Below are 26,533 nucleotides of genomic sequence, written 5' to 3'. Positions count from 1 at the left end.
CCTTTTACTAAAGCTCAGGAAACTGTATGTGTCAATCCCTTTAGGCTGCTCTCCCTAAAACCTCCCTGTTGTAAGCATGAGGACAGAAAAAACGGTACAAACAAATTGTGAAACAGGCCTGGGGAGCCTACAGATCTTCTGCTTACTTGAGGTACGTCCTCCTCCTGTGTCACACTCACGAAGTTCTCAAACATAGCCACCATTGAAGGTGCAGCTATTACATGACAATTCACGAGATCAGACAGAAAACGTACCTAAAGACGAGAAAAAAATGTTCTGAACAAATACTTTTTAAACTGGCTGCACAAGAACAAATAAACATTACTGAAATTATTAAAACAAACCACCAGTAAAAGTATAATACTCATCCAGTACCACACAGGCTGAAATACTGCACACTGTACAGATTTGCTTTTCAATGACAAGCATCATATGTGCTCCCTAATATACTATTCATTTTAAAGTCCTCAATCCCACCCACTGCAATAACATCGAAAGGATAATATTCCCAATTAAGAAATGATGAGAAACACACAAACTGATACTACAAAAGAAAACCCTTGTACTTCTATCTCTTCTATACAATAAAAGATTGCTAATGTAACAGAAACTTTAGCAATTAGATCTTATTAGCAAAAGTGTCCTACAGGTGACTAAACATTAGTCTCTTGACTAGAACCTTAATTTTCACCAGGGGGTTTCAGAAGAAGGTGGGGAACTTGGAAGTGAGCTTCTAAATTAGACACTGCTGAAGTTGTAATACCTTTCAGCAGACAAAACTCTATAATTAGGAAGAATGGAACAAATGGTTTCAAAGGCAGGCAGCACTTAAAACTGACTGCTTGATCTTCACCCTTCATCAGGAGAATGAAACCAGCCATCAAATACAGTTTTTAAGAACTCTGAATACAAGGGAATTGCCTTGACTTTCTTTTATCTTTTACATTTGACTGAAGAACAAGCAGCGAGAAACATCTCTGTTTAACACAAATTTAATTTTTCACTGTGAACAATATACATTTGCAAGTAAACTTTGCAAATGTAGTATGACTTCTTGCCCCTGAAGAAGAAAATACGGTCCAGCTCCTCTGTAACGAAAAGGTGAAGGGAGGAAAGAAAAAGGACATGAAACAAATAAACAAAACTCCACTTACTAAATGCACAGCTTCATTATACATGTTTACTTTCAGACATTCTTTAAGCTGACGAATCATGGCTTCTACAAATTCCCCACCAAAATTGTAGTTCCTAGCATTCAGCAACCCCACCAACGTCGTGTAAACAGTAAGTTTTTCCGGGAGCAGACGTGCACTGACACAGAAAAAGAAATACTGTGTTAGTTGTTTATTCATCATGTGCCAATTGGCCACTGTGTAGCTCGTTGTAAGTTAAATGAGAAAAGACAGATAACCAGAGGTTGAACAAATAATACCAGTGACAGAATTTATTTCAAGAATGCAAGAAGTTGTTTTAAGTTCACAATTTAGAAGTAATGTTACTACACGGCATAGTGAAGGCCAGGTCCTACTGTAGAAAGTAATTTTCCCCTACCATTTCTGTACATATGTAATTGTACTTTTAGAAGTGTCTGTCTGGAAAGGAAGCACACTACCTTTTACTAAAAATATTGCTACAAAATAGGCTTAAAGTATCTATAAAACCTTACCATAGGCTATGTAGCGTGCACCACACCCTTCCTTCGGACTTTTCTTACCTACTGCAACAGACCCTGAACAACCCCTCCCTCAACGCCACTCAGTGACCCTGACATGGCACCTCCACTCCTGCACTTAGCACATGGTGAGAGAGAGGAAGGAGAGCTGGCAGCTACCAGAGAGCTTGGTTTCTGCTCCTCACCTTCCCAGTTCCTCTCCTCTAGCAAAGGGGCAAACAAAGACATGAGCACATCACTGCCAAGGAAGAGAAAGCAGTGAAAAAACATCACAGATAACACAGGTAGGTAACTGCTAGCAGCTTTTAACGTTGGTGGCCTTAATCATTTCATGTGGAAACAGGATTTCCCGTAGCATTGCTGCATTCTTACAGCTACTGCAGACCAGTTCTGATGTTTCTTCTACCCGCCTCGAGCCTTTATATACATTTCAAGTCAAAGAAATGTAAAGAGATATTTTTCTTGAATTACACCCAGTATGTAATGAGCTTAATCCTCTATTTCTTTTGTTTGTAATAAGACAAACTCTATCCTATGGTAACAGTCAGGAACTAAAGCTATTCATGGCCTTAAAACTACCTTAAAGAATGAAATTATGCACAAAGAAAGCACATCCCATATTCCCAGACTTCCTTAATACGTACACAGTACACAGTATTCTTAGTATCTTGCTTTTGTAATTTGGCAGATCAGCTTCCAAAACACCAGCTAGGCCCTCCAGGTTGCTCTCCAAAGACGAATTACTCTAAAATTAAAAAAACAAACAAACAAACAAAAAAAACCATCATCAACCAGGCAAAACGAACTAGTCCGACTCCCACATGCAAGACAATGAAGCTGGACAAGAGCATCCTTTCACGTCCCCTCAATTTTCAGGGCAACAATCGGGTTTCCTCAGCAGCGAAGATCTGCTCGCTTGCCTGCGAGGAGCAGCTGCTCCTCGGAAGAGCTGCAACCGACCGCCAAGCTTCCCTGCTAGGACAGGAACTTCAGCGTTCCCCAGGGATAAAAGACCTGACACCGCCTTAGGAGCATCCCGGCAGCGCACTGATTAACAACACAGCACCACGCAAAACACCTTGTTTTTCCCAGCACCGTCATCTTTTGTTCTGCCACCCCCTCCTCCAGCAGCCCCATTGTCGGGGCTGGAACCTTGTGCCGCAGGCAGATCAGTTAATTCTTTCGCACCTTTCGCAGACCAGAATGGGCAATCTTTAGATACAATAGTAACTATTCTCCGCCCGGTTTTCGCCGGCTGGGAAACACCACGCTGCGGTGAAAGCACTTGCCCGCCACAGCACGTGGCTTAGCAAAAAACCGGATAGTTTCCATCCATCTCATAAAATAAGGATTTTCTTTGAGGGTCGCTACTGCAGACGAAGTGCCCCCACACTACGCAGGGGAAGGAGGGAGGGTGGACGCAAACAAGGCTTTAACTCTCCCCAGCCGCCGGCCCGCCTACCTTCTCTCCCACCCTGCAGATGAGCGACTCGAGCCTCTCCTCGATCTCCGACGGCTCGGACGTCCTCCGCCTCTTGTGGGGCTGCCCTGCTCCAACAACACACCGAGCACAGCGTTACCGACGCCGCAGAAACCCCGCCGCTCCTCCATCCCGCCCAATCCACCCTCCCTGCCGGGTCACCCCGGTGGCGACGCGGGGCTCACCATCGCTGTCGTCGCTGTGCCGCCGCCGTGACATGGCGGGGAGCGGCGGGGAGGAGCGGCGGTGAGGAGCTGCGCAGGGCGGTGAGGAGCGCTGCGGAGCTCCGCGACGCGCCGGGCCGAGACACCTCGCGCGGGCCGAGCAAGCGCGCTGCTCCCCCGCCCGCGGCCGCGCTGGTTCCGGGGCGGGCTCAGCGGCTCCCGCCCTCTCCCTGCGGAGCCCGAGCGCTTCCGGGGCAGCAGGAGGAGCTGGAGGAGCAGGAGGCGGGCGGGCAGTCCCCGGCGGAGAGGCGGATATGGTGCCGGGCGAGGCGGCGCCGGGCGGGCCGGGCTCGCCGCGGGGCAGCGCTGAGGGGGGCGCGGCGGGCAGGAAGCAGCGCGCGGCCGCCCGCAGGAAGGTGGGCCGGGGCCGGGGCCGGGGCCGGGGCCGGGCGCGCTGTAGCCTCGGTAACGCGGACGCCTTTGGTGCCTTCCAGGCCTTCTCGCTGTTCGTCAAAGCCAAGGAGGTGCCGGCCGCGGCGCGCTGTCCCGGCGGCGGAGAGGGCGTGCGGTGGCGGTGCTGCCGGCAGGCGTTCGAGGAGCTGCCCGGCATCCACCGGCACGTGGCCCTGCACCACTCCGGGGACGTGGGGCGGCAGGCGGGGCTGGGCGCGGGGCAGGCCCCGGCCGCAGGGAGCCCCGAGGGCGGCCCGGCCCCGGCGGGCCCCGAGATCTCCTGGGCGCTCCCGGACACCAGCCACGTCAGCCAGGAGGATCTGACAAGGTAAGGAAGGCGCTCCGAGGGTCCACGACTGGGGTGTTCGGCTTTAGGCGGTCATATTGCCCTGCATCTTTAAAGAGGCCTGTATGGGTGTTGCTTGACAGCTTGGATCTGTAAGGAGGGACCACGACAGTGCAGGATATACACTGCGCGGGTTCCTTTCTGCTGCTCGTTTGGGTTCCTGAAGGACTCATATAGACACGAAGAAGGTTCACGAGAAAGTTTCTGGCTACAACAGAGTTTGGCTTGTGCCGCACACAATGTGGGAACGTGCAATCTCACGAAAAATTTTGGCTTTTTGAATTTAGGTAGCTCAAGTGCTTGAGTTTTCAAGTGGCATTCTGGCAAAGTGAGCATTTAATAGCATCCTTCTGTGCACGAAAGTCAGTAATTCTTGTGTTCTTTGTGTGGGGAGAGCATATGGTAGGCCACTGGCAGTGAGAGTATGGAGAAGTTCATTTTGTAACCAATTCCAAGAATTAGAAGCATGGCAGATTTTTTTAGTTAACATTCGTTCTGTTTGAAATAAACCCAGCAGTGCTAATCCCTCCACCAGAAGAAAATTGTCTGCTTTTTGAATGGTCTGCTAATAGTAACGTTTTGTTCTTTCTTAATATTGTTTTTCTATTTGCTTACCTTTGCCATGCTGTGGGCAGCCAGGTGGGAGAAGTACTTCTCTATTACTGTTACTGTGAGGTGAGGGATCCAGAGAAACTCTGTGCTTGGCAAAAGGCTTTGTGTCAGCATCTGCATCTCACTGGAAAGGTAAGGTTTGAAGCAATGGTTTTATTCTTAAGGGAAAAAATCTCACATCTTTATTTAGTGCAGAATGATGGGGGATTTGGAGAACCAGATGTGTTTTGCACCAGAGAGTGCAGATCTGTTATGATCCCATTAACAGAGGCACTCAGACTTGGTAATGTATCTTTTAGAATTCTGTTTAAGAGCTATCATAATCAAGGAAAAAAATACAAATAGTCTTATTGGTGCAGGGAACCCTGGGTTGTGTGGCAGTGAGTGAGCCTCACAGACAGCACACTAGACCCGGGCTTGCACAGGTTGCCCCTTTCCGATCTCTGTTACACATGGAAACAGGGAAATGAGTCTTTTTATCACTCCAGCCATTTGTCAGAACGGATATTCACATAAGAAATTTGTGATGTGGTTTTAGACAAACGCAAGGAGATGAGGGTGGCTTAATGCCTGGTGTCAGCAGAGAGCTGTGTGCAGGGTAGCATTAGCCGGTTGGCTGTATCTGCGGCTGAAGGGCACGTGCAGCACAGCACAGCCTCCAGGGAGGGATGACACAGATCTGGGCCTGCTCCACTCACTGGGCACCTGTGTCCTCCCTCCTCAGTGCACAGGGGGCTCCCAGTCAGAGTGGCTACCCCAAGCTGTAAACCACATTGTTGGGAATTTGGTGAGAGCAGCCATCAACCATAACATAGCACAGTCTGTTCTCTTCATTGCTGGCAAGCTAGACCAAGAAAGTGAGTTGCTTGTGTGGCTGGCCTCTGGAGGCTGTGGGAGAAAGTGAATTTTAGCATCACAAAGCTGATGTTCCTAGGCTATCTGTGGGGAGAGCATATGGTAGTCCACTGGCAGTGAGAGTACAGAGGAGTTCATTTTGTAACCAGTCCCAAGAAGTGTGGAGCAGGAGGTTCCTTTCACCTGCGACTTGTCTCCCTAAGTACCTTCTTGTTCTCTGCCAGGGTACCCCAAGACAGGTCTGGGGGTGAAAGGTCATCATGGATTCAGTTCCTTTTCTGCTCAGCTGTCTTGCCTGGTAGTTGGTGTTTTGCTTGAGTTTCTTTTCTTCCTCTTTTTTTTTTCATTTCTAAGACAGGTACAGCATTTACCTTCCCAATCAGGTTTTTTTTTGCTTGCTCCTTATATTCAATCTTTCCCCTTTTCCCCCACCCCCACTTCAGAGCTTTTGTTCATTTGTCAGTGCTGGAGATAAAATGACTCATCCCAAAGTTTAATATTAGATACAATGTTATACATATTCACATTTTCTTTTTTAGCTGTGTGAATCATGAGGCACAAGCCTATTGTTCTTTCTGAGGCAACTTCAGAGGGAATTCTAATGCTGACTGCAGTATTTGCAGGCAGCATTTTCTCTGTTCGTGCTGCATTTCTCTGTTTATTGAATGGGCTCTTCTGACTGTCCTGGTGTGATTCTTTCAAAATGGCTCAGAAGCAATTCCTGATTGTTGGGGTTTTTTTCTGTTTATTGTTTTTACGTTCTACTTCAGTCTAGCCCTATTTTCCTTCCTTATTCAGTAGTCTCTTTTCTGAACATGCTCCTGTTTGTGTGCCTGCTGTTTGTCACCCAGTTTTTTGAAATTTTGCTGATTTCACTGTGATTTGTTTTGCTGTAACCAAGTCTCAGCCCCAGGTTTTCCTCTTGCCTTCTAGGTACGAGTTGCTTCAGAGGGGATTAATGGGACAGTTGGTGGGAGCAAAGTAGCTACCAGTCTCTACATTAAAGTTATGCTTTCCCAGCCTCTGTTCAAAAACATTTTGTGTCAAGAGGATTTCAAGGTATGAAAAAATAATTTTTATATGGACATTGTTAATGTGGGTCATTTAATATTCAAGAAATAAATACACTTCTTCTTGACAGTGTTACTTCTGCCGTAGCAGTTCTGCTCCCCCCCTCTTATCTAAGTCGGTGGATCTTTACGGTACCAAAACCATATCTTTGCTGCATTTTACCAGAATTAGGAGTTTCCTAGTGCAGTGACAGCAGCTGCTACAGGCTTTGGCAGCTGTGGGTGCAGCCACAGAGCCCCGCAGTGCAGGCGGGTGAGGGAGTGTGTTTAAGCCCCACCATTCCGCAGCAAGCATTTACTCCAGACTGAGCAGGCATCACAACATACACTTAGCCCAGGAAGGTGTTTGCACCCTGTACTCTTCACGCTGATTGGAGACCCTTTACTGGATGCAGTACTACTGGTTTAAGTTCATGCAGGCTTTGGTGTCCATATAGGTGCAATGTCAGTTCCATGGGTTGGGTATCTTCCAGAGAACACACACAGGGCTATCAAGAGTTTTCTTCCTACTCCATGTAGTGCCTGGCTGGAGCATACACACTGATTGCTGTCCCCACATGGTGAGGGCAGCAGTGGCTGGTGTGCTGTGTGGTGTTCTGGTAGGCTTTGGCTGTCACCTGCTGTAGGTTCTGGTTTCTCTGCAAGGAAGGAGAGCTGCTGCTTAAGCAGCAGCTCCTCCACACAGTTTTATTTGCAGGGAGTGCTATTATTTTTTCATAGGCACCTAGATCAAAAGAGTTAGTGAAACTTGCATAACTCAAATTCCATGCTGAACTGCAGTGATGATTCAGTCTTAGCTTTGTAAGTGTCTGTTACTTGGCTGAATTTCAAGAGGGTTTGTGTTAGTTACAGTCGTATGTATACGCAAAAACAGAACGGAGATGGATTTTTACTCTGACCTTGGCAAAACCTTCAACCTTGCATTATCTCTCTGGACATTAGTGTTCCTTCATTAATGGACTATGGTGTCTCACAGTTCCTCCTGAATGATACCCAAGTGAATGAGGCTTTCAGGTTGCTGAGCCGTGAAGACATGGGATAGAGGAGTGATAACCATGCTTAGGACTATGAACATACCCAGTGGCCACAACAGTTCCTGCAGACTGATTTCCATAACAGTTGGAACAGTGCTGCTCAGCACTGCACTTTCCTTTGCATGTTTATAACTTTATGTTGCCTAAGCTGTGTTTGAGGCTTAGCCCTGCAGAGATTCTCACTTCCTGTAGCCTGCAGTGGGGGTGCCTACCAGAAAAGGGTTACCAGGACTCCATGCTTGAATGAAGAGGGAGGAGGAGGTGCCAGCCTCCACTATTAACAAAATCTTGCACCTGGCTGACCTCCCATACATCTCCTTCACATGCATGAACACTGCAGTTCCCATCAGACACGTCATGACTGGAGGCACAGCTGTGCATGTGTCTAGTGCCAGAGAGATGAAGGGAGCTGCAGGGCCTGGATGTGGCAACATGATCCATTACTGGAGGACATTATTTAATATTCCTTCCAGGATCAGCTTTTGTAGGGGTTTCAGCTTTCTCACAATAAGTGCTAGTAACATGTTTCTGTCTAAGATTTGGTATACAACCCTCCACCTCCAACCACATGCTGTCTGTCTCACTTGCAGAGTAGTCATTGGGCCTAAGACAATTGTCTTCCAGGTGGTGTTAAGGGTCCACTGCCCAAATTTCAGGATTTAGGGTGTGGATTTCAGCAGGAAAGATACTTCTTTACCTCAGCTGCAAAGATATTCTCATATTCTAATAAGCTGTAGAATTTAAGTGAGTGGGTAATTTTAATTTTGACAGCAGGCAAATTTTGGTGAAATGTTTTTGTGTTTGATTTCCTAGAGCAGTGCAGGAGGAGCTCACTGTTTCCCAGACCTCAGAGTTGGAGTATTCAAAGAAATTGTACCAATGGGCATTGATCCAAAGATAGTGTCTTATAAGGAAACTGGTAAGTTTATGTAATGAAAAATAAAGCCTCTCACCCAAGTGAGAGGTGAGTGAAGAGAAAAATACCTTCATCAAAAATACTTCCTTTTGCATAATGGCCAGGACACAGAAGAAATAGATACAGAAATGTATACCCTACTGTAGTCAAAGCTGCTGGTGCAGAGAATTTGCTGGTCCAGATTTTGACTAGCCTAGTCTAAAGCTGCCTCAGAAAACTTCAGAATTCACTTCAGGTTTTGTGGGAGAGTTCAGATGACATGAAGCAGTTACCTTGTTGTGAGACAGGGCCTGCTGACTTGGCTCACTCATTCTGGAGCCAACAGCCACGCTCCTGTCTTTTGCACTAAGCAGATCCTAGTTCTGCATGAACTTCATCTGACTACATTTGTTTTGTGCTAACTGTAGCTGCTTAGTGTGGATTATGCTTGATAAGTTGTTTCTGACTGTGGATTTGCTGTAGGGATGCTTACATAGGCGGTAAGCAGGAGCACAGCAAATAGCAATTACCAGAGCAGCTTTGGGCTTTTTTTTCCACCAGGAGATTTTATTGCTGCCATACTTCTACAGTGATTTTTGTGGATTTGGAAGAAAATTATGTTTCATTCCCATTTTTTTTTGTTTGGCTATGTCTTTTCTTTTTTGCTCTTTTGCCTCCTCTTTTGTAGCATTTCATGGAGACAGTTCCTATTACTCTGGCAGGTTGCTTGTAGGGATATTTTATAATAAGGTAAATGATTTTACTGGTGGAGATCTTTAGTTTTTCGTAGATTAAGGGTCCTAAGCCCTGAAAGTTGAGAAACTTTATGTAAGTTGAAGTTGTACTGAAAGTGATACATGTTTATGGAAATTTTGCATTATTATCAAAAAGTTTAATTTAAAAAATTTTATTTCTACACCTCCAAATGTAATGAGAGATGAGTAGAGAGAAGTGGAGCATGTCACTCCATCTTCTACAGCTGCAAGGGTAGTCAGGGGGATGCAATAAAACATCATAGAGATAAGAACTTGTATGCTGCTTCTTCCATCATATGGAAGAGTGTTGTGTTTTCTTTCATTTGCCAGTAGGAAGCCAAACATGGATAAACTTGGCTGATTGAGTTGGCATGGAAAGTCTATGAAAATCACAAAAAAATTTTGTTTGGAATTGTTAGGAGAATCTGGACAAGTGATCTCATTCGTGACATTGTTTTGTCACTTGTTTCTCACTTCTCTTCCCCCCTCCCTCTTCTTTTTTTTTTTTGTTTTTTTTGTTTGTTTGTTTGTTTTGTTTTCTTAAAGGAATCCATTTATCCCCTCAGGAATTTCATAGAGAAGTAGAACAATATTTGTCTCAGGCCAATCAAGGACAAAGTGATACCATCTTGCTGGACTGTAGAAACTTCTATGAAAGTAAAATAGTAAGTGCTGCTTACCTGCTTTTTTACAGTTGCTGGGGTGAAGTATTTATGATTGTGAGGGTGTAACCTAACTGTTGGAAAGATTACATACTCCAGATTGACTGTAATGTGTACAGGTGCAGTTTAGTAATGAATATTAGACACAAGCAGTAGAGGACCTGCCCAGCAACTCAGGATGGAGCCTGCCGGCCAAGTGCTTATACAGTGTGGGGCAGGAAGAAAACAAAGTGGTCTGTACAACATGAGCATGAGTGTTTGAAATAGCATAATTTGTAGAGATGTTTTTCAGCATTTTTTGTCTTGTCCCATCTGTCAAAAAGGAAGGGGCATCCTGCTGTCACATCCACCACCCATCATGCACTGTTGTGGTTTGTCCTCTTTCTGACAGTTCTGTTTAGTTGTCTCTTTGCTTGCTGTGTCCAGAATCCTCCTACAGATTTTACCACACCCGTTGATGCATAAATGCAGCTGAGGAGCTGCATAAAACAGCTGCAGTGAGCTGAGTGTTCCAGCTCAAAGTCTGTGCCATCTTTGAGGCACAGACCTTAGCAGTAACAGTGCTTGTAACCAGTTGCATGGTCATCTGTTGTAATTGCAGGGACATTTCCAGGGCTGTCTGGCTCCAGATATAAGGAAGTTCAGCTATTTTCCAAGTTATGTAGATGAAAATCTGGAGCTTTTTAAAGACAAGCGTGTCCTGATGTACTGCACGGGAGGGATTCGTTGTGAAAGAGGCTCTGCTTACCTTAGGAGCAAGGTAAGATGTCATTCTGGGGGCACAAGTGTTGGGGATTTGAGGCTGCTTTAAGGGCACCTGTCTTTTGTCTTGCTGGTGAATTCTAACTGTGCACAAACTGCAGAATGTGCAGGTGGGGAGATAAATGCCTCTGACATGTACTTGTCTCATGCTGTCTGTCAAGGACCTGGATAGTTCAGTGTGGCTCAGTATGACCTGTGTGGACTAGTGTCACAGCAGTGAAAATAATTATGTTACCCATTTCCTCAGAAGAGATATTTTTAGAACTGTTTTAGGAGGGCTTGAAAATACTCTGCAGTGTTTCCACAGACTGTGTAGGTTATGCTCTGTGGTCATTACTGCACAGCTTGAATATCTCAGAGTAGTGAAAATTATCCAGTCAGTGTTTTTCTCGGTGTTGCAGAAGTAAATCCAGCATAGTGCATTGTTCTAATTGTGTTCTAAAATCTCCATCCCACTCTTCTCCTGGATCCTCTCAAGGATCAAGGGAACAGAAAACAAAGGTTCTCCAGAGATTTAAACCTTGGAGTTCTTTTTTCCACTGCAAAATTCTGCTTCTACTAACTGTTAACTAAATAAACACTGAATAACAAGTTCATGGAGGTTCAAAAGCAGTTGATCTGTGATGCAGCAAACCTTCCTCAGGTGAGGAGGTTACCAGCTTCTTTTGAGTATAACATTAAATGAAGAGTTGGGTTCGTGCCAGCAAGCCAGCATTGTGGAGCTGCCCAGTATTCCCTGGTAGCACTGCCTGGAGCTGTGGCTGCACATGGTGCCATCTGATGGTCACTGAGAGGCTGCTGCTTTTCACTGACCCCTGGCATTTACAGCATTTGCTTTGGGAACTCTGGCACACCACCACTGCTGTGGTCTCCTTCAGCTTTTCTGCTAATATGCTTTAAACAGGCAGTGTGCAGAGAGGTTTACCAGCTAAAAGGTGGAATTCACAAGTACCTAGAAGAGTTTCCAGATGGATTCTACAGGGGGAAGCTGTTTGTATTTGATGATCGTTACGCCATTTGTTCCAATGAAGATATCATCTCAGGTAGGACTAGATACTGTAAGTGCAGAAGGCTGGGAAGCTATTGCAATCGTTTCCAGAGGTGTGCAGGGTAGGGACAGCCAAAGTGGCCTGTGTAAGTTCTTCCTCATACTTGGTTTGATCTCACAGTGCTGTCACTTCTCGTGATGACTATCAACACTATGGCTTTAACATGTAACACAGAAATGAGAGGAAAGGGGGTCCCTAATAAGAGTTCGCTAAAACTGGAGCAGTAGAAGGAAGTATAACCTGCAGAACAGCTCTGTTATGAGCCATCTGCACCTATGGAGACATACATGTCCAGCACCACAGCTGTTGTTACCTGCTTGTTGCCCACAGTGCTGATCAGACTGTGGTTGGCCAACTGACCAAAGTCTTAAGTAGTTCTCCTGCTGCCAGCAGTCCTCTGCTCCAGCACTCTCACAGAATATCAACCAAGACTTCCAGGTATTGGGAGAGTAGTGGCACTATGCTCTACAGCACTTCGTTATTATGCTTGAGAAATTCTATATCCAATGGAATTTCAGTGGCCTCTAGTTTAAGTAGTTAAGAACATTGCCTGATCTTCTGGCTGGGATTGCTCTTCAATTACTGCAAATTAAGTAATCTTTTATTTTGCTATCAGTTGCCAGATACAACAAGTAGCTGGAATTTGATTCTAGCCCGTTTTTTTTCAGAAGCAGTGCTGGTTTTTTTCTGAGTTGGTAACTTTTCAAGCATAACCTCCCATTCCTCCTCTGCAATTACTCTATACATCTTGAAGGGGCCTGACTTGGTATGGAAACAGAACACACTCAGATATGCACCTTCTTGGTACAGCTAAAACTGGGCTGTAGCTTTCACTTAAAGAGTTAAACCTGTGTGTGATGTTCTGGAAGGATACTTACCAGGACTGCATATGGCACTCTGTCTGCACAAGCCATTGTTTGTCATGGAAGGAAGTTCCATGGCATCCCCTTATTCAGCAGGTGACATTTCCTGCATACTGGTTTAGTTTCCACCTGCATGTCTTTCTTCTTCTCTTGGCAGTAGGAATCTCTATATCTGTCTCCTCAGAACTAAAGAAAGCACTAGTGAGCAGTCTCCCTTTTCCAGAGAGAAAACTGTCTTAAGTATGTCCAAAAAGATATTTTCAACTTAACTAGATTCTAGAAGATCAAGCTAAACAGGAATTAAAAACCTGCAAGACAATAGCCACTTAAATGAGAGCTGGCAGCCCTCTGGTGCCTTGGCAAGCCCTCTGCAAGGGAACAGACAGAGCAGTATGGGTGTTAACTTCTTCTTTTCCTCCTCCCTCCAGCATGCAGGTACTGTGGGGTGCTGTGGGACCAGTATAAACTTTGTTCCAGTCAACACTGCCGGCAGCTTGTCCTGACATGCCCAAGTTGTTGCAACAAAGGTCTTACAGCTTGCTGTCCTGTTTGTCAAGAGAAGGCGCTCAAGGTGACCTCAAGGGCTTCAGGACAGACACTTAAGGAGGAATGTGAATGCACAAGGAGGCGGCCAAGGGTACCAATTGAACGTGTCTCACCAAGGATGCTGGACATAGGAAAGGATTAAGCTGTTTCATTGGTTAATCTGGCATGTGCTCCTGCGAAGGGCTTCTGTAACCAGTTCTCTATCTGTTAATCAGTTAGGTTTGGAAATTATGGAAATATGTTGGCTTGGAAAGTCTTGTTCATATGCTGCCTTTAAACATAGAATATGCCCTGAAAACCATCCATTACTTACCTGTAAATTACCAGAGTGCCCAATCCATCACCAGCACTACAGGATTCCTCTCTCTAGGTACAGTCTTGTAGTGTGGCCTTTACCATGGGGATTTTGGAGCAGACTATCTGCAATGTGACAGAGCTGCTCACAATTCAAAAGAAACTGAAGGAATTCAAGAACAGTTCAATTTTTTTTTCTTCCTGCATGGAGATCAACCTGTCTGACCTCTCCAAGGATCATGCATCTGCTTCAATAGCTTGTAGTAAGGTATGCAAACAGCAGATTTACCAATTTGGTATGAGTATGTAACCAGATTAGATCCTGAAGATATATTCCACATGCACACCATTGACCTGCATCTCTTGCTTTATATCAGTGAGAAGCAAGGTGAAGTTACCTGAAATAACTGGCTTAACTTTCCTGTAAAACTGGCTGAAAGCAGCAGGAGGAGCTGGAGCAAAGGCCCAGAGATACTGTTTACTCAGCCATACTTGTGTGACCTGCAGGATGAACAGCAAACCCAATCTTCTTTCCAGTGCTCAGTCTCCCTGGGAACTGTTTTTTCTCCTCAGCTTGTCAGTGTATGAAATATGCAGGGCTCAGCTCTGCTTGCACTAAAAAAAACTTGACAGCTTGAAGCATGTTGGAACAAGCACACAAAGGGGAGCACAGAGATTGTCAAAATACCAGCATCATGGCACTGTAAGTGATGCATGTATGCATAAATGTCAGCAACAGCTATGAGGAGAGTGCAAGATCCTTTATCCAAATTAAATAATTCAAGTTCTAGGGAGCATTTCTGCTTTTTAAGCATGTGTTGAATTTTCTAAAAGCTGCAAGATGTTTATGCAATTTCCAGCACTTGATAGTGGAGAAATTGTCTTTGAAAGGACCTACAGCAGATGAGATTAAAATACTGCCCCATGTGCTGTATTGTGTGCCTGATGCTGCAGAATGGTACAGAAAGGATTTATTAATAGTGTGGAAGATGTGTCTTGACTGAAAAATGTCTTTAAAATTTACTGTCCTTCTGGGAACTGAACAGTATATCTTTAGGAAATCAAAGTCACTAGATTTGGAGTTTTTTACTGGCAAATGCTTTTAAAAGCAAGAAAATAGATTCTTAGGTTTCTGCAGTTGCTTAATGATGGGGCTATGTTATTTTCATTTAGATTATACCTTTCTCTCCATGGTGCTATTAATTCAACAAGGCCTCATTGTTGGCTTGACTAGCAACTTAAATACATAGGCATTGGTTCCATTAAAGCCATGACAAACATTTCTTCTTGCTTCCAGTATTGCTATCATGAAATCAACAGTTCACCAACTGTCCTCATGACAATCCCATTAGCGAGGAAAAACCTGGAGCTTAGGTATCTTTCTAGGATAGTATTTAATAGTAAATCTCTGAGCAACTCATCCTTGAGAAGAAATTAGAAAATTCCCATCAGTAGACACCTTCAGCAGAAGTCTGAGCAGTGCCAATGTCTCCTTGGCTTCCCAGTCTCTGCTGGCTGGTTAACTTCTGTGGTTTTGAGGGCTGGAGTATTTGTGAAGAAACATGGAGGCTCTACTGTGGATCTGGTCTAAAGCACTGATGGGGAGTGTCCCATGATCTTCCTGTGTTAGGCTAAAAAGAACACAGTTTTGTAATTCACTCTCTCAGCAGGTCTGAAACACTGTAATCAATTTGTAATGCTGTTTCTGTATCACTTATCAGTACAGGATGGCAACAACTATATTTTATATGTAAATTTCTGAAACATCTATGATAAATAACCTTTAGTGCTTCCATTATATTTTTTTAAGTCCTGCACAAATACACTTAGCACGTTTTGTTGGAGCTGCTTGATTCTGCAGAGATGGACACTGAAACCTAGTCTGTCATGTGCCAGACCTGGCTACAAGATAGAATTCTCCTGAGACTCCTCACAGCTGAGATTCTACCTCAAAGGCAGAGGGGAGCCATGAGGCCTCTTCTAGTCCTTGCTGCACTAAGGCAAGGGAGGAGAAAGATTTGTTATGTACAGATGGAATCCCATAAAGCTATGTTCTCTCTGCTGCACAGAGCAGAGAAGGGGATAAGAGACAGTCCGCTTCTTGCAAGTTAGCCCATAAAGGGGCTCTCTGTCCTGTTTTCTGGGTTAGTTTGATCAGATTAATACCAATAAGGAACTTGTCATGTGAAAAGCTATGTGGTGGCATCCAGGCATCACAGTGGTAATGCCTGAGAGAAGGCACATGGGCTTCAGGAGAGGGAAGAGTTTTTTCAGCAGGATGGGCTGTATCTGCCAGATGCTGCAGTCAGCAGATGGCTTTTCCTCCCTTTTCCCAGAGAGCTGCTGGGCCCAACAGGAATTCATTTGCTCCTAAGTATCACCCTTTTGTAGCTCCACTGCTGCACAGGTTTCACTATACAGCCTGATGCATCAGCACTGCATCCTGCAGCAAAACAGCTCTGTGAGGATCAGCCAAGGAGCCTGGAATGATCCTGACAGTTTAGTATACCTTTGGCTGCAAGGTTAATATGGTTGCTGCTACAGTGAAATACACGACAAAGTTCTTAGCTTTTTTTTTGTTGTTGTTGTTAAGGGCTGGAGTAGTATCCATGGTCTCCCTGGTCTGCAGATACATCTCCTTGCATGACTGTGCTTCTTAGTACCACCAGAATTTTTCAGGATAAGATTAATTTGCATTCTGAAGCCAAGGGAAGAGCTGAGCCTGTGTCATGCAAATCCGAGGGCATGGCTCGGCTGAAGGTGTGTGGCTGTGATTTGATTATGTAGTTGGTCATTTCAAAGTCTTCACAGTGCACACAGAAGACAAGAAGTCTGCCAGTTTTTTTCATTTTAGTATATTTTCAAGTATTTTTCTTCCACATTAATTTTCTGATTTTTTGCACAGTGGGGGAAACAAGCTATAATGAAACATTTTATATGATACCACGGGCACATTTATTAAGATTTGAAGAGCACAAGTGTGTTTCCCCACATTGCTGAATAGTGTTTCTCTGCTTTGCTGGTCAGAGCTAAATCATCAGTGGTGTTTGTGCACAAGCTCTGAAGATATCTCTGGGACTTTTGACACAATGTATGTAAAAGGCTGAAAAACTTCACTCTAACAGACATTTAAAGTCAGATTTCTAGCAAAAGAGAACATTTTCTAGGATGTGTCATTAAGGTTTCAATACAGCAATGATTCTTCCGTGGAGACTTCTTACTGAGCAGGATCCCACCCACATTAACAGTGGGAGTTCTGGATCTGCTGAGTCCAGTCCATTGCAGTTGTGGGAGGTGCACAAACCTGTGGGGAATTCCTCCCAGGCTGGATGATGAGTGTACACTGACAAAAAGCTGTGAGATCATACGTAGTGTAAGTTTAGATTTCGGGTATTTTACCTTACAGCTTTTTTAGGGAAGAACATTTATTCTTGCATTTATGTGGACATAAGTGACAGCAGTAAAAGAAATAATTCCTAGCAGAACAAAATTTCATTAATGGACATGGTCATCTAGACAAAACAGCAAAGGGAAAGAATTCCACCTGTCTCCTGTGAATATCTGGACAAACACTTTTAACATTAGGAAACAAGGGAGTGGGGAGTAGAAGAGAAGATTCTCATTTGCTCATTAGTTTGGCCATCTCTGGGGGTTAGGGTTTGCTTCACACCTCTTAGAATGACTGTTTTCTTCAGATATGCATAGGGTTGAAGGATATTCACCCATCTAAACCACTCAAATTTCGAGACTCTCCTTTATATTTGGTGGCCTTAAGTTCCATTTAATTAGGGGATGGGGATCAGGTTTTTTTTTTTTTAAGAAACGCTGGGATGCATTTGAAATGGCACCTGCAGTTAAATGATTCAGCAAACATTGGTAAAAAATTGTTAACTTACAATTCTTGAAATTAGCCATGTTTCCAGATGTTAGAAGTGCTTGTTAAGCTAGTTTACTCCTCTGTAGTTACTTGAGATCAACTTTGAAAAAAAATAAAAATAAAGTATTTTTTTAATACTTCTATAATTTGTGTGAAACAATTGTATCTTTCACTCATGCATACCACATCCTAACTTTATGAAACACCGTGCAGAAAGTATAGAAAAATTAATCCCCATTAACACTGTATTGTACTCTAAACTGAGGTTGCATTAAATTGACATGTTGGCTTGAATAGTTTCCAACTCTACAGAAAACATCAACAGTCCTACTGGATAAAATCTTCATAAAAACTACAGCCACTATTTAATTTCAACTGTTAGTGCATAAAACAGAGCAGAGGCACCACAAATACTCTGTCGAGGCACTTATTGCCTTGAGATTTCCACAGTGTAGCACAGATCACTGGGAATGACCTCCAGCCAGGAACTACACTCCAGTTCGGCACTTGGGAAAAATAGGCCCATTCACCTCTGCAAGTCTTCTCTTCCTCACTGAAAGAGAACAGAAAGAGGAGTCAGTCATGGGATAATTTGGATGGCAGGCTTGATTTAACAGCTGTAGAAAGTAGCTGAGAGATGTACTTTCTGCCAGGAAAGAAACAGGATAGCATCAGCTTCTGAATTCCTGCCTTAAGCAGCAGGCACAGCCTTACACAATAAAATCAAGAAAGATCAGGTTTTTCTCCCTATAAATTTTTAAGGCCAGAAGCTACTTTCAGCCTTACCTCCCTTACTCTGTAGTTAATTATATTTCACAGTTTGTCTCTGTAATTGGACTTTGGCCAGTGCATCATCTGACTGATGGAGAGACAGCAGGAGACAGATGTCACAGTTTTTCCTTTGCTAGTTTTTCAAATTAAAAATCTGCTTCTTAAAATAAATAATAATAATAATAAAAAAAAAAATTAAAAATTTCTTCTTATCCTAAGACACTGGACTGCAGTCCTCTGATCACAGTTATCATAGCCAAAACAGTCTCATACCTTGTCTTAAAAGTTGATTTATGCCTTTTGACACCTACAGTCATGACTTTCCAAGAAAGGTGTGGAAAGAAAAGCCAAAACAAAAATGTATAAAGAAGATGAAGAAGTTAGCTCATGAGGATGAACATAAGTAAAAGCCTTCACAGTTGGTTCACACAGAGCATCTTAAGGAACAGAAGCCATGGGACCAAAACCATGTTCTGGTAGCATCAGTTGATAGGCAAGAGCACTGGAGTGGAGCACAAGCAGAGAGCTATTGCTGACAGGGAGGAAAATAAAGTTTGTCTTTACTCATACATTGTCCAGGTGTAGAGCTGAGATGCTATTGCCAGTGACCATCAGACCGATGAATACGAGCTGCAAACAAGAACCAAATCAGACAAGAAACGCAGATCTTAGTGGTCAAAGAAAAATACACAACTCTTACATGGAAGGCAAGTTGTGAATTCATCCTCTCAACAGCAGGAACAATCAAAATACTAGATTTTAGATCTTCGAACTGATTACTTTGAACTCCAGGTGCTGCAGAGTCATTAAAAATCATGCCCTGTTCCAAAGGACAGAAAATAGCAAGCCTTTCCCAAGTGCAGGTCTGGAGTATTTCATGTGATCCTTGAAAAACTGGCACTTGTGCTTGGCTGTGCTTCCTAGGAGCACAGGACCAGCTGAAGCAAGATGGATTTTTTCATTTGTTTTTAAAGCACAAGAGATGTGTCATCTGCCTAGATATGACAGGTGCTGAGTGCAGCCTGGTGGGTGTGTTAGCTGCATTCAGCACTGCTCTGCTGGCCTGGTTTCCAGTGCTCTACAGCAGCTTGTAGCCAAGCAGTGGAAAGGCTCTGCTACGTGCTTTGGCTGAAAATGGCAGTTTGCAGTCTTGCCCACATTTTGCTTCACAAGCCTTCTGATCACTTCACTGAGGGTGTACTTTGATCACTCAAAGCCATGTGGCTTTCCACATATCCCTGGAAACAGCTCCGGTTTGTTTTGCTGAAGGGGATGGGCCAAATCTTAACTGCTGTCAAAGTTCAACTCTGTTACTTTTCATCTCCTTGTTAAAGTGGGAATGAAGCTGGAGGAAGACAAGCATTTGCTAGGAATCACAAATGCTAGCAGTTCATAGCCCTCATGTGCCACATGCTGTATCACAAGCTCTGCTGAACCACATCAGCAGCTCTTGCTCTTTCCCAACAATACCCACTGTTACTGCAGAAAACACTGCCTGGCTGACAGCAGCTGCAGCAAGGAGCCAGCTGGTAAAGGCTGCCTTCCTCCTCGAGGGGCAAAGCATCATCAGGCCCTTCAAGAGGCACATTCTAATTCATACACATCTTTAATATGAGCAGTTCTGCCCTAATCCCACCAGGAATTGCCCACAGGACCCTCCCATGCTTCCCAGTTTGTGGCCAGCCTGACTCACCCAGGTCGTTGTTATTCATCATGGCATTGGAGGCACGAAGCCGGGGACCTTGCTGGGTGAAATGGTACCCAAACTTCAGCAGGGAGGTGTTCTTTTCCAATATGTTTGCGATTTCCATTTCTACTTTGTTGCCCAAGGGCTGACTCTTTTGAAAACAGAAAAGCAAGCTGTTCAGGCTGGAGGGTGATTCAGAGCAAGCACTTAGAGGGAAGGGGTGGAGATTGCAGACCTTTCTCTGGACCTGTGCCCATTTCTGACTTGGAGCTGGTAAAACAAATCACTGGCCTGTTCCTGTACACATGCTACAACTGAGAGGCTCCAACTCCTCCAGCAGACATTCCCACAAGTCCTTTTGCCCAAAGACTTCATTTCCTGGTCAGATTAGCAATAATGGACATGTGGAGAAACCAGGATTTTGGTCTCGTCAGTCATCTGTCTCCAAGTTCCCTATAGCTCAGCTGCTTCAAGCTCTGGGTTCCTTGGGAGCTGCACTTGGCCCTGGCTCTGTGTCAGGGCACACTGGGTTCCCCCACACCTTCACCTGACCACAGCTGTCCCCCATACACGCCTTACCTGGTTGTCAATGCGCAGCTCCACAAGCGACGTGTTGCCCTCGAGGGCTTCAACAATAGCCAGGATCCCAGACCCAGAAATGAAGTTTGACTCCACGTTTAGGCTCTTCAGTGTGCTATTGACCTTCAACATTTCTGCCAGGGCCTGTGGGCAGAGGTGGGCAGGAAGAGCTGACAGTCAGACAGGCGGGGCAGAGCACCAAAGGGCAGCAGGGCCTGAGCTCCCCTCACCTCCAGAGTACTCCTGGAGGATCCCACATGCTGCACAGTTTCACTGCTACCAGATGGAAGCGCTCTTGGGGCTACCCCAAAAGGTGATAGCCCACACCTGCAGCTGCCCTGTGACAGGTTCATCTGTCTCTTCTAAAGCCAGCATGGTATTAGCCTGTCTCCATTCTGATGAGACCCTGCCTGCACTGCACAGGGTTGAGATGCTTCCCATTAAAACATGCAGAGAGAGGAGCAACAAGGTGTCCACCTCCACATCCAAAGTGTCCTCCCAAGCAGCATCACAACCATATTAATCATTTTTGCTTCCCTTAGAGGGTAAGACCACAAGTGGCTGAAGCATTTGTTACGCCCCAGACCTGATCAGATCATGTAACTTCAAATAAACTGCAAGGGTGGATCCATCTACGTCATGAAGCAAAAGGACAGAAGGTGATGGCAGGGCTGACCAGCACCCACAGCATTTGGCCCCATAGCTCCCCTAACCCAGCACAGCACCCCTCCAGCTCTGGCACTGCACCTGTCCTGCCTGCATACGCTTTCTCCACAGTCCAGAGTGCCTGAAGTAATTAAAAGCAGCACTCATCCTCCTAGAAAGTTTCTTTTTCTAGCAGGAAACTGGTGTGCACGTGTATGTGTGTGTGTGGAGGTAGGCAGGGGTAGCCTGGGTGACTAAGAGCAAAAGCTGACAGCAATGGTGCTGGAGAAGGATGCAAAGATGCAGCCTGGAAGGCAGCACAAAGGCCAGGCAGAACGACTGGGTCTTCTCTGCATCCTCACTGATATTTAAGATCACTCACAGCAGCCAGAAAGACCTATTATCACCTACAGAGGCCACACATTAGGAGATGCAGTCTGCTTCTGCACAAAGAATAAGAGAGACAGCTGGAGCAGATGTGTGTGAGGGGAGAGCAGGCATGCACACCTTTGTACTAACAGAAACCAATAACCAGAGAGAGAGATAAACTGCTTTTAGAAGATGCCGCTACGACATCAGCTGTCTCACGTTCCTTTTCCAGCAGGTCCTAAAGGACAAATATGAGACTGCATAGAATAAAGGACTGCACCCTGAAACCTCCACAGATGACAAATGAAGTGAAGGAACCAAAGCCTGTCTATTGCTGGCTTCCACTAGTGCCCCTGATGCTGAAGCCCCTGCAGCAAACAGCCAGAGGTGTGGAATGTGCCAGACACAATGGGCAGAAGCACTCAGTCAATAATGCTGAAAATACCTCGCCCAAGAACAGTTCCTGTCACAATATTGGGATGATGAACTCGCAGTACTCACAAAAGCAACAGGATCGTTGCTCCGGGTCCCGACTATGCTGAACTTCTTCACATACGTGTTGTTCTTCAGCGCTTCCGCAAAAGCTTTCAGAGTTGGTATGGGAATATTCTGTGACAAGAAATGCAGAAAGCATGTGTTAGGCCATCATCTGTGTCCAATGAATATGCAATACTTGTGCTGCTAAACTTCTCATCAAGGTCAGATCACCAAATGCACCAAAGTAATTCAGGAAGGGCTTGAAAAATATTTTTTCAAGTTGTCTTGCTATAACCAGCATATTCTAAGGAGCATGGCAATGTCTTCATCCTATCTTGTACTCTGCTGAAAGAAAGCTCACTTGATTTGAAGCTGTATCTCTGCTCTTTAGTTGCCCAGAAACTCAGATACCTAGGAACAAGGGCATTGTGGATGTTTGTAACCAGGATCTGTGAGCCTACAAAGCACTGCTCCTGTGCTCTCTGATACAAATGGCAGCACTGAGAAACAATCATATCACATTCAGAAAATTTACACCAACAGAAACTGATCCAGAAAGGCCTGATATAATCTCCTTGTAACACAAATAACAGATGCCCCTGACTGCTTTATGCAGCATCTTACAGGCTGATGTTTGCCATGCTATGTTTTAGCCTAGGAAAAAAAAAAAAATTCCACGCTGCTTTTTCTGAATTCTTTAAAAATCAGTATTTTTCACTTATGAAGAACTTTAGATACCCTTTTTGGATGTGCAAATTTTCACCTAAAATTGTAAGTGCCATCCTCACCTTGGACTTCTTGCCTCACCACTTGGGTCTCACCATGTGGAATCATCAATACTCAAAGTCATCTGCAGAGCCATAACACAGCACCCAGCAGCTTAGAATCTCCACTGTCACTCCCCATCCCAAAGTCATGAGTTCAACACACAAAAGTAGTGCCTGCCTCCCAGATCCTCAAATACATTAAAGTAAAAACATTTCTGTTTTAGAAAGGTGTAGGTAGCATTGCAAAAATGTCTTTGATGTGCATGTGCAGTTAACCATGTTCTTGCTGTTTAGCTATGTCAGCATTTAACAGAGCCCATGGAACAGAAACTGCTTTTTAGTCTATGAATGTGTCCCAAAGGCAACATAAGAAGTGGTGCTATGTCCTGACTTGCTTTCTACAAGAAGTAGGAGTCCACAGGTGGGGTGGGTAGGAGATAGAGACACCTGCAAGAAGGGTGGCTTCTTCATATTTTCATGGCAAGCATCTGGATTATGAAACCTTTTTTCTCCCACCATCTTATAATACAAATCAACGTTCCCTCCACCAAATATGCCCATCTAAATCATCAGAGCAACCTAAAATGGCTTTAACCAGACAGTTTGGGGTCTCCCCAAACTACTCTCAATACAGCTCCATTTTTCTAGGCACTTAGAGGAATCTTCCTGCTACCAACTCCAGGCCTTTGTCCCACAGCAGGTAACAATCCATTCTGCCCACAATGCTGCCACAATGGAGATAAGAACTGGTGTTTCTTGTTTGGCTACATTCAGTGTTTTGATACAGCTCTGTGCAGCAAAACAGACCCAGTGTCTGCCTTCTCTGCATCAGATACTTAGTCTTGTTACTAAGACATGAGGGTAGGAAGGGGCAAATACCATAATATTGTTAAGGTTGACTTCCTCAAGGTCAGGATCATTGCTTTGTATTAGTTTCAGAGTTTCCTCCACATCTGTTGAGTTTGGCTCCTCATCAGGAACTGGCTTGTACTGTGTGGGCTTAATCACACCTGCAAGTGAAAAGCAAGAAAATGAAAGCACCCTGAGTAGCACTATATTTTGAGTGTGTTTCTGCTCTTCTGGAAGTGGAGAGATGGAAGCATAGGAGATGGAAGCATGACCTGGCAAAAAGCCACAAGATGAGAAACCACTCCACTGGGGCCACCCAGCACAGGACAGCCAGTGCCTGCTGCTGTGTGCTGTTAAGGTCCAAATCTGGGTGACAGAAGGCACACTGCCTGCCTGGGGCTCTCCCTTGGGCTGCACTGGCTCCCGGATGGCACCAGAGAAGTGGCTGAGACTGCACTGGCTGGCACAGGGCAAGGATGCACCAGAGATGGCCCAGGAATCACAGGCTGCTCTGACAGCACAGCTCTAACCTTCATCCTAAAAATAATTATCACTTTGCCTCTGCTAGCAGCTTCTAAGCCATATACTGCAGCCTGCTAACACAAATCACTTACTGTTGAGTCCTTCTTTGTTCACAATGGTGCTGCTCCCCAGCGCCTCATAGTACTGCTGGTTACTCATCAAGGTGTGCATGCCAAGGATGGCTACAGAAACAGGAGAACATGACTTATTGGAGGTTCCAGAGCCAGGAAAAGACACAGCACACTACCTTTCCCTGAGCAAGCACAGAAAAACATGCAAAGGGAGGACAAAGCTCCCCAATATATATACTATATATATAATGTGCTCCAACCACAAGGCAGCAAGAGGGTGACTGTCACCTGAAGCATAGCAATGCACATTGTGTTTTCACTCTTGGAAAGTGACATTGTGAGAAGGTAAAGCCCTGCTGGCTCGGTCAAAATGTAGAGAGTGGTGGTACCAGCACCATTCAAATGCTGTAAGAGCCCCAAAGCCAAACTCTGCCAATTTGTGTCTCTCAGACTCAAGAATGCAAAACCAATATGCAAATGCAAAGTGAGCCATGTCTGTGGGCTCTGGTGAAACTCCTGGCTGCTGCAAATGACCAATGAGAAGTCAGTGGCTTAGGAGCTTTTGGATAAAGGGCTCATTTCTAAAAGTAACGCTGCTACACACAGAAAGATCAAGTTTGAAAAATGATTTTTGAATCAACAACTTTCTTTTTTACTAGCTATGTGACTTTCTAAAGAAAAATGCAGACACGTGAATACTTGTTAAAACAGACACATCTGAACAAATCTTGATCTCTGGATAGATACTGTTGTGTAAATAATACATTTCTCCCTAAAATCCAAGCATGGCACCACAAAGGCACTTCTTAGACTTGATTGGCACCAGTGTCCCAATAAATTCTGTCACTTTGGCCTGAAAGAAGGGCTGGAATTTACAGGAGAATGGTATCCTTGAAGCCCAGCATAAGAATAGGATCTGTTATGGTGACTCTATGTCTGGATTGCACAGGATGGACTGCCAGCAGCAAAGCATGTCAGTGACCTTCCCTGTGGCCTCTAACACATTCCCAATTGGATCTCACAGAGCCAAGCAGTCTCAAAATCTGAATGAGGTTAGGCACTTCAAGTTTGCTTGTTTGTATTTTTTCTTGCCCTTTTCTTTGTCATTTTCTCACAGATTGCATTTTCAGGGGTGCAGCACAGGTTGAAAAAGTAATTTTCAGGCTCAGCATTTTGGCAACACAGATAGTCCCCAGATCCCCCTTATTTGGGCAATGAAAGCTCTCCAGCAGCCAGAGTGTGAGTGTCTGGACTGCAAAGAGAAGCAAGGATCTGTTGCCATGGCCATGCATTTTGGGGGCTCAGGTTTGTGCTGGGAGACAAGGGGGACCCACTCTCTCTGGCTCTGGTGCTTATGGTTTATTCTCCAAAGGAACTCAGGCAGAATAAAGGCACCCCACTTCTGCCTCCCTCACCTGACCAAAGGCATGGGAGCCCTTCCAGGGCTGCTGGGAGCCACCCTCCTGGTTTTGCCAAGGAATGGATCCAACACACCACAGCGATCCCTGCTAAACAGGCAGGAGCAAAATGAGCTCCTGCTAAATGAATCCTGCTAAGCAGGCAGGAGCAAGGCTGTCACTGTCAATATTGAGATTTCAGCACAGTTTGTATCACATCAGTACTCTTGCTCCCACTTGAGTGTGTTCTCCCAGCAGCTGTAGAACAAGCTGCCGTGAGCAGCATGTCCATGGGACAACGATTACTGCACAGCTTAGAAAGGCAGATTTTATAGGACAGGGCTTTATAGGACTCAGGGATGAAAACTAAAAAAGCAAATTCCAGAGACACAGTGCTTGGCCAGGGTACAAATGTTTGGGAGCATTAGTGCAGAAAAACATTTCTGAGCCAAAAGATGGTATTATTATGTAGATGATGTCTAATTGGTGTAGTTGTTCTACAGACTTTCTTACACACTTCCAGCAAGAAGGATACTGCTAGGGAGTATGAAAACCTGAAGAATCAAAAACTGGTAGAAGAGGCCAGTATCACTGAAATATTCACTGGCTGCTGGACCAGCAGAGCACATTGAGCTTTGTAAAGCATCATGGGGTGTCCATGTGCTCCTTTGGCCAAGGCGTGTCCTATCCCAAGCACAGAACAAAGTCCACACTATGGGCTTTGCAACATATCAATATTGTCATCTATCTGACTGACCACACAAATCACAAGAAATCCATCACTTAAAATGTGTTGAAAAAGCTCCTTAACCATCACAGGCCTGAATGTCCACTGAAAGATCCTTTAACAGGTCATACAAGAAATCCACATTCTCACCGTGTCTGCTTGGCTGTTTCCTAACATTTGGTTTGAAGAACATTGTGCTTTCAAATGTACAGGCTGGAATTAGCAACAGTCAGTGGTAGAGACAAAAAGGAGATCAAACCACACCCTGTTTCGTAGATAAATC

The 26,533-nt window shown here is 44.8% G+C and overlaps 3 protein-coding genes across 8 annotated transcripts in view; 1 reads left to right on the top strand and 2 right to left on the bottom strand.

Annotated features, from left to right (window-relative positions):
- NCBP1 (nuclear cap binding protein subunit 1) overlaps positions 1–3,493 on the bottom strand; it is a 30,113-nt gene extending 26,620 nt beyond the window's left edge. The window contains exons 1-5 of the mRNA XM_079330828.1: positions 3,338–3,493; positions 3,135–3,220; positions 2,317–2,417; positions 1,155–1,311; positions 147–254 (exon numbers count right to left, since the gene is read on the bottom strand). Coding sequence (XP_079186954.1) covers positions 147–254; positions 1,155–1,311; positions 2,317–2,417; positions 3,135–3,220; positions 3,338–3,371 — 486 coding nt within the window. The 5' untranslated portion in view covers positions 3,372–3,493. The remainder of the gene's footprint in view (positions 1–146; positions 255–1,154; positions 1,312–2,316; positions 2,418–3,134; positions 3,221–3,337) is intronic.
- Positions 3,494–3,496: 3 nt separating this feature from the next.
- On the top strand, positions 3,497–18,922 carry TSTD2 (thiosulfate sulfurtransferase like domain containing 2). 2 transcript variants are annotated; one of them, XM_079330845.1, is made up of 9 exons: positions 3,497–3,732; positions 3,811–4,097; positions 4,751–4,859; positions 6,516–6,641; positions 8,500–8,605; positions 9,883–10,001; positions 10,600–10,758; positions 11,665–11,803; positions 18,740–18,922. In XM_079330845.1, the coding sequence occupies exons 1-9, from the start codon at positions 3,631–3,633 to the stop codon at positions 18,766–18,768; spliced, it is 1,176 nt and encodes a 391-aa protein (XP_079186971.1). In that variant the 5' UTR covers positions 3,497–3,630; the 3' UTR covers positions 18,769–18,922. The 2 variants fall into 2 exon arrangements, with proteins under 2 accessions (XP_079186971.1, XP_079186970.1); XM_079330844.1 differs by lacking the exon at positions 18,740–18,922 and adding an exon at positions 13,101–16,417.
- The window catches only part of TMOD1 (tropomodulin 1), a 25,613-nt gene continuing 15,460 nt past the window's right edge, over positions 16,381–26,533 (bottom strand). For all 5 annotated transcript variants that reach the window (XM_079330854.1, XM_079330856.1, XM_079330855.1 and 2 more), the window contains 6 exons: positions 24,148–24,237; positions 23,564–23,694; positions 21,942–22,049; positions 20,427–20,570; positions 19,854–19,998; positions 16,381–17,942 (listed from right to left, as the gene is read on the bottom strand). In XM_079330854.1, coding sequence (XP_079186980.1) covers positions 17,878–17,942; positions 19,854–19,998; positions 20,427–20,570; positions 21,942–22,049; positions 23,564–23,694; positions 24,148–24,237 — 683 coding nt within the window. In that variant the 3' untranslated portion in view covers positions 16,381–17,877. The remainder of the gene's footprint in view (positions 17,943–19,853; positions 19,999–20,426; positions 20,571–21,941; positions 22,050–23,563; positions 23,695–24,147; positions 24,238–26,533) is intronic.

This window comes from Erithacus rubecula (assembly GCF_903797595.1).
Source record: "Erithacus rubecula genome assembly, contig: SUPER_Z_unloc_1, whole genome shotgun sequence".
Lineage (NCBI taxonomy): Eukaryota > Metazoa > Chordata > Aves > Passeriformes > Muscicapidae > Erithacus > Erithacus rubecula.
This window is presented reverse-complemented; position numbering and strand designations above follow the sequence as displayed.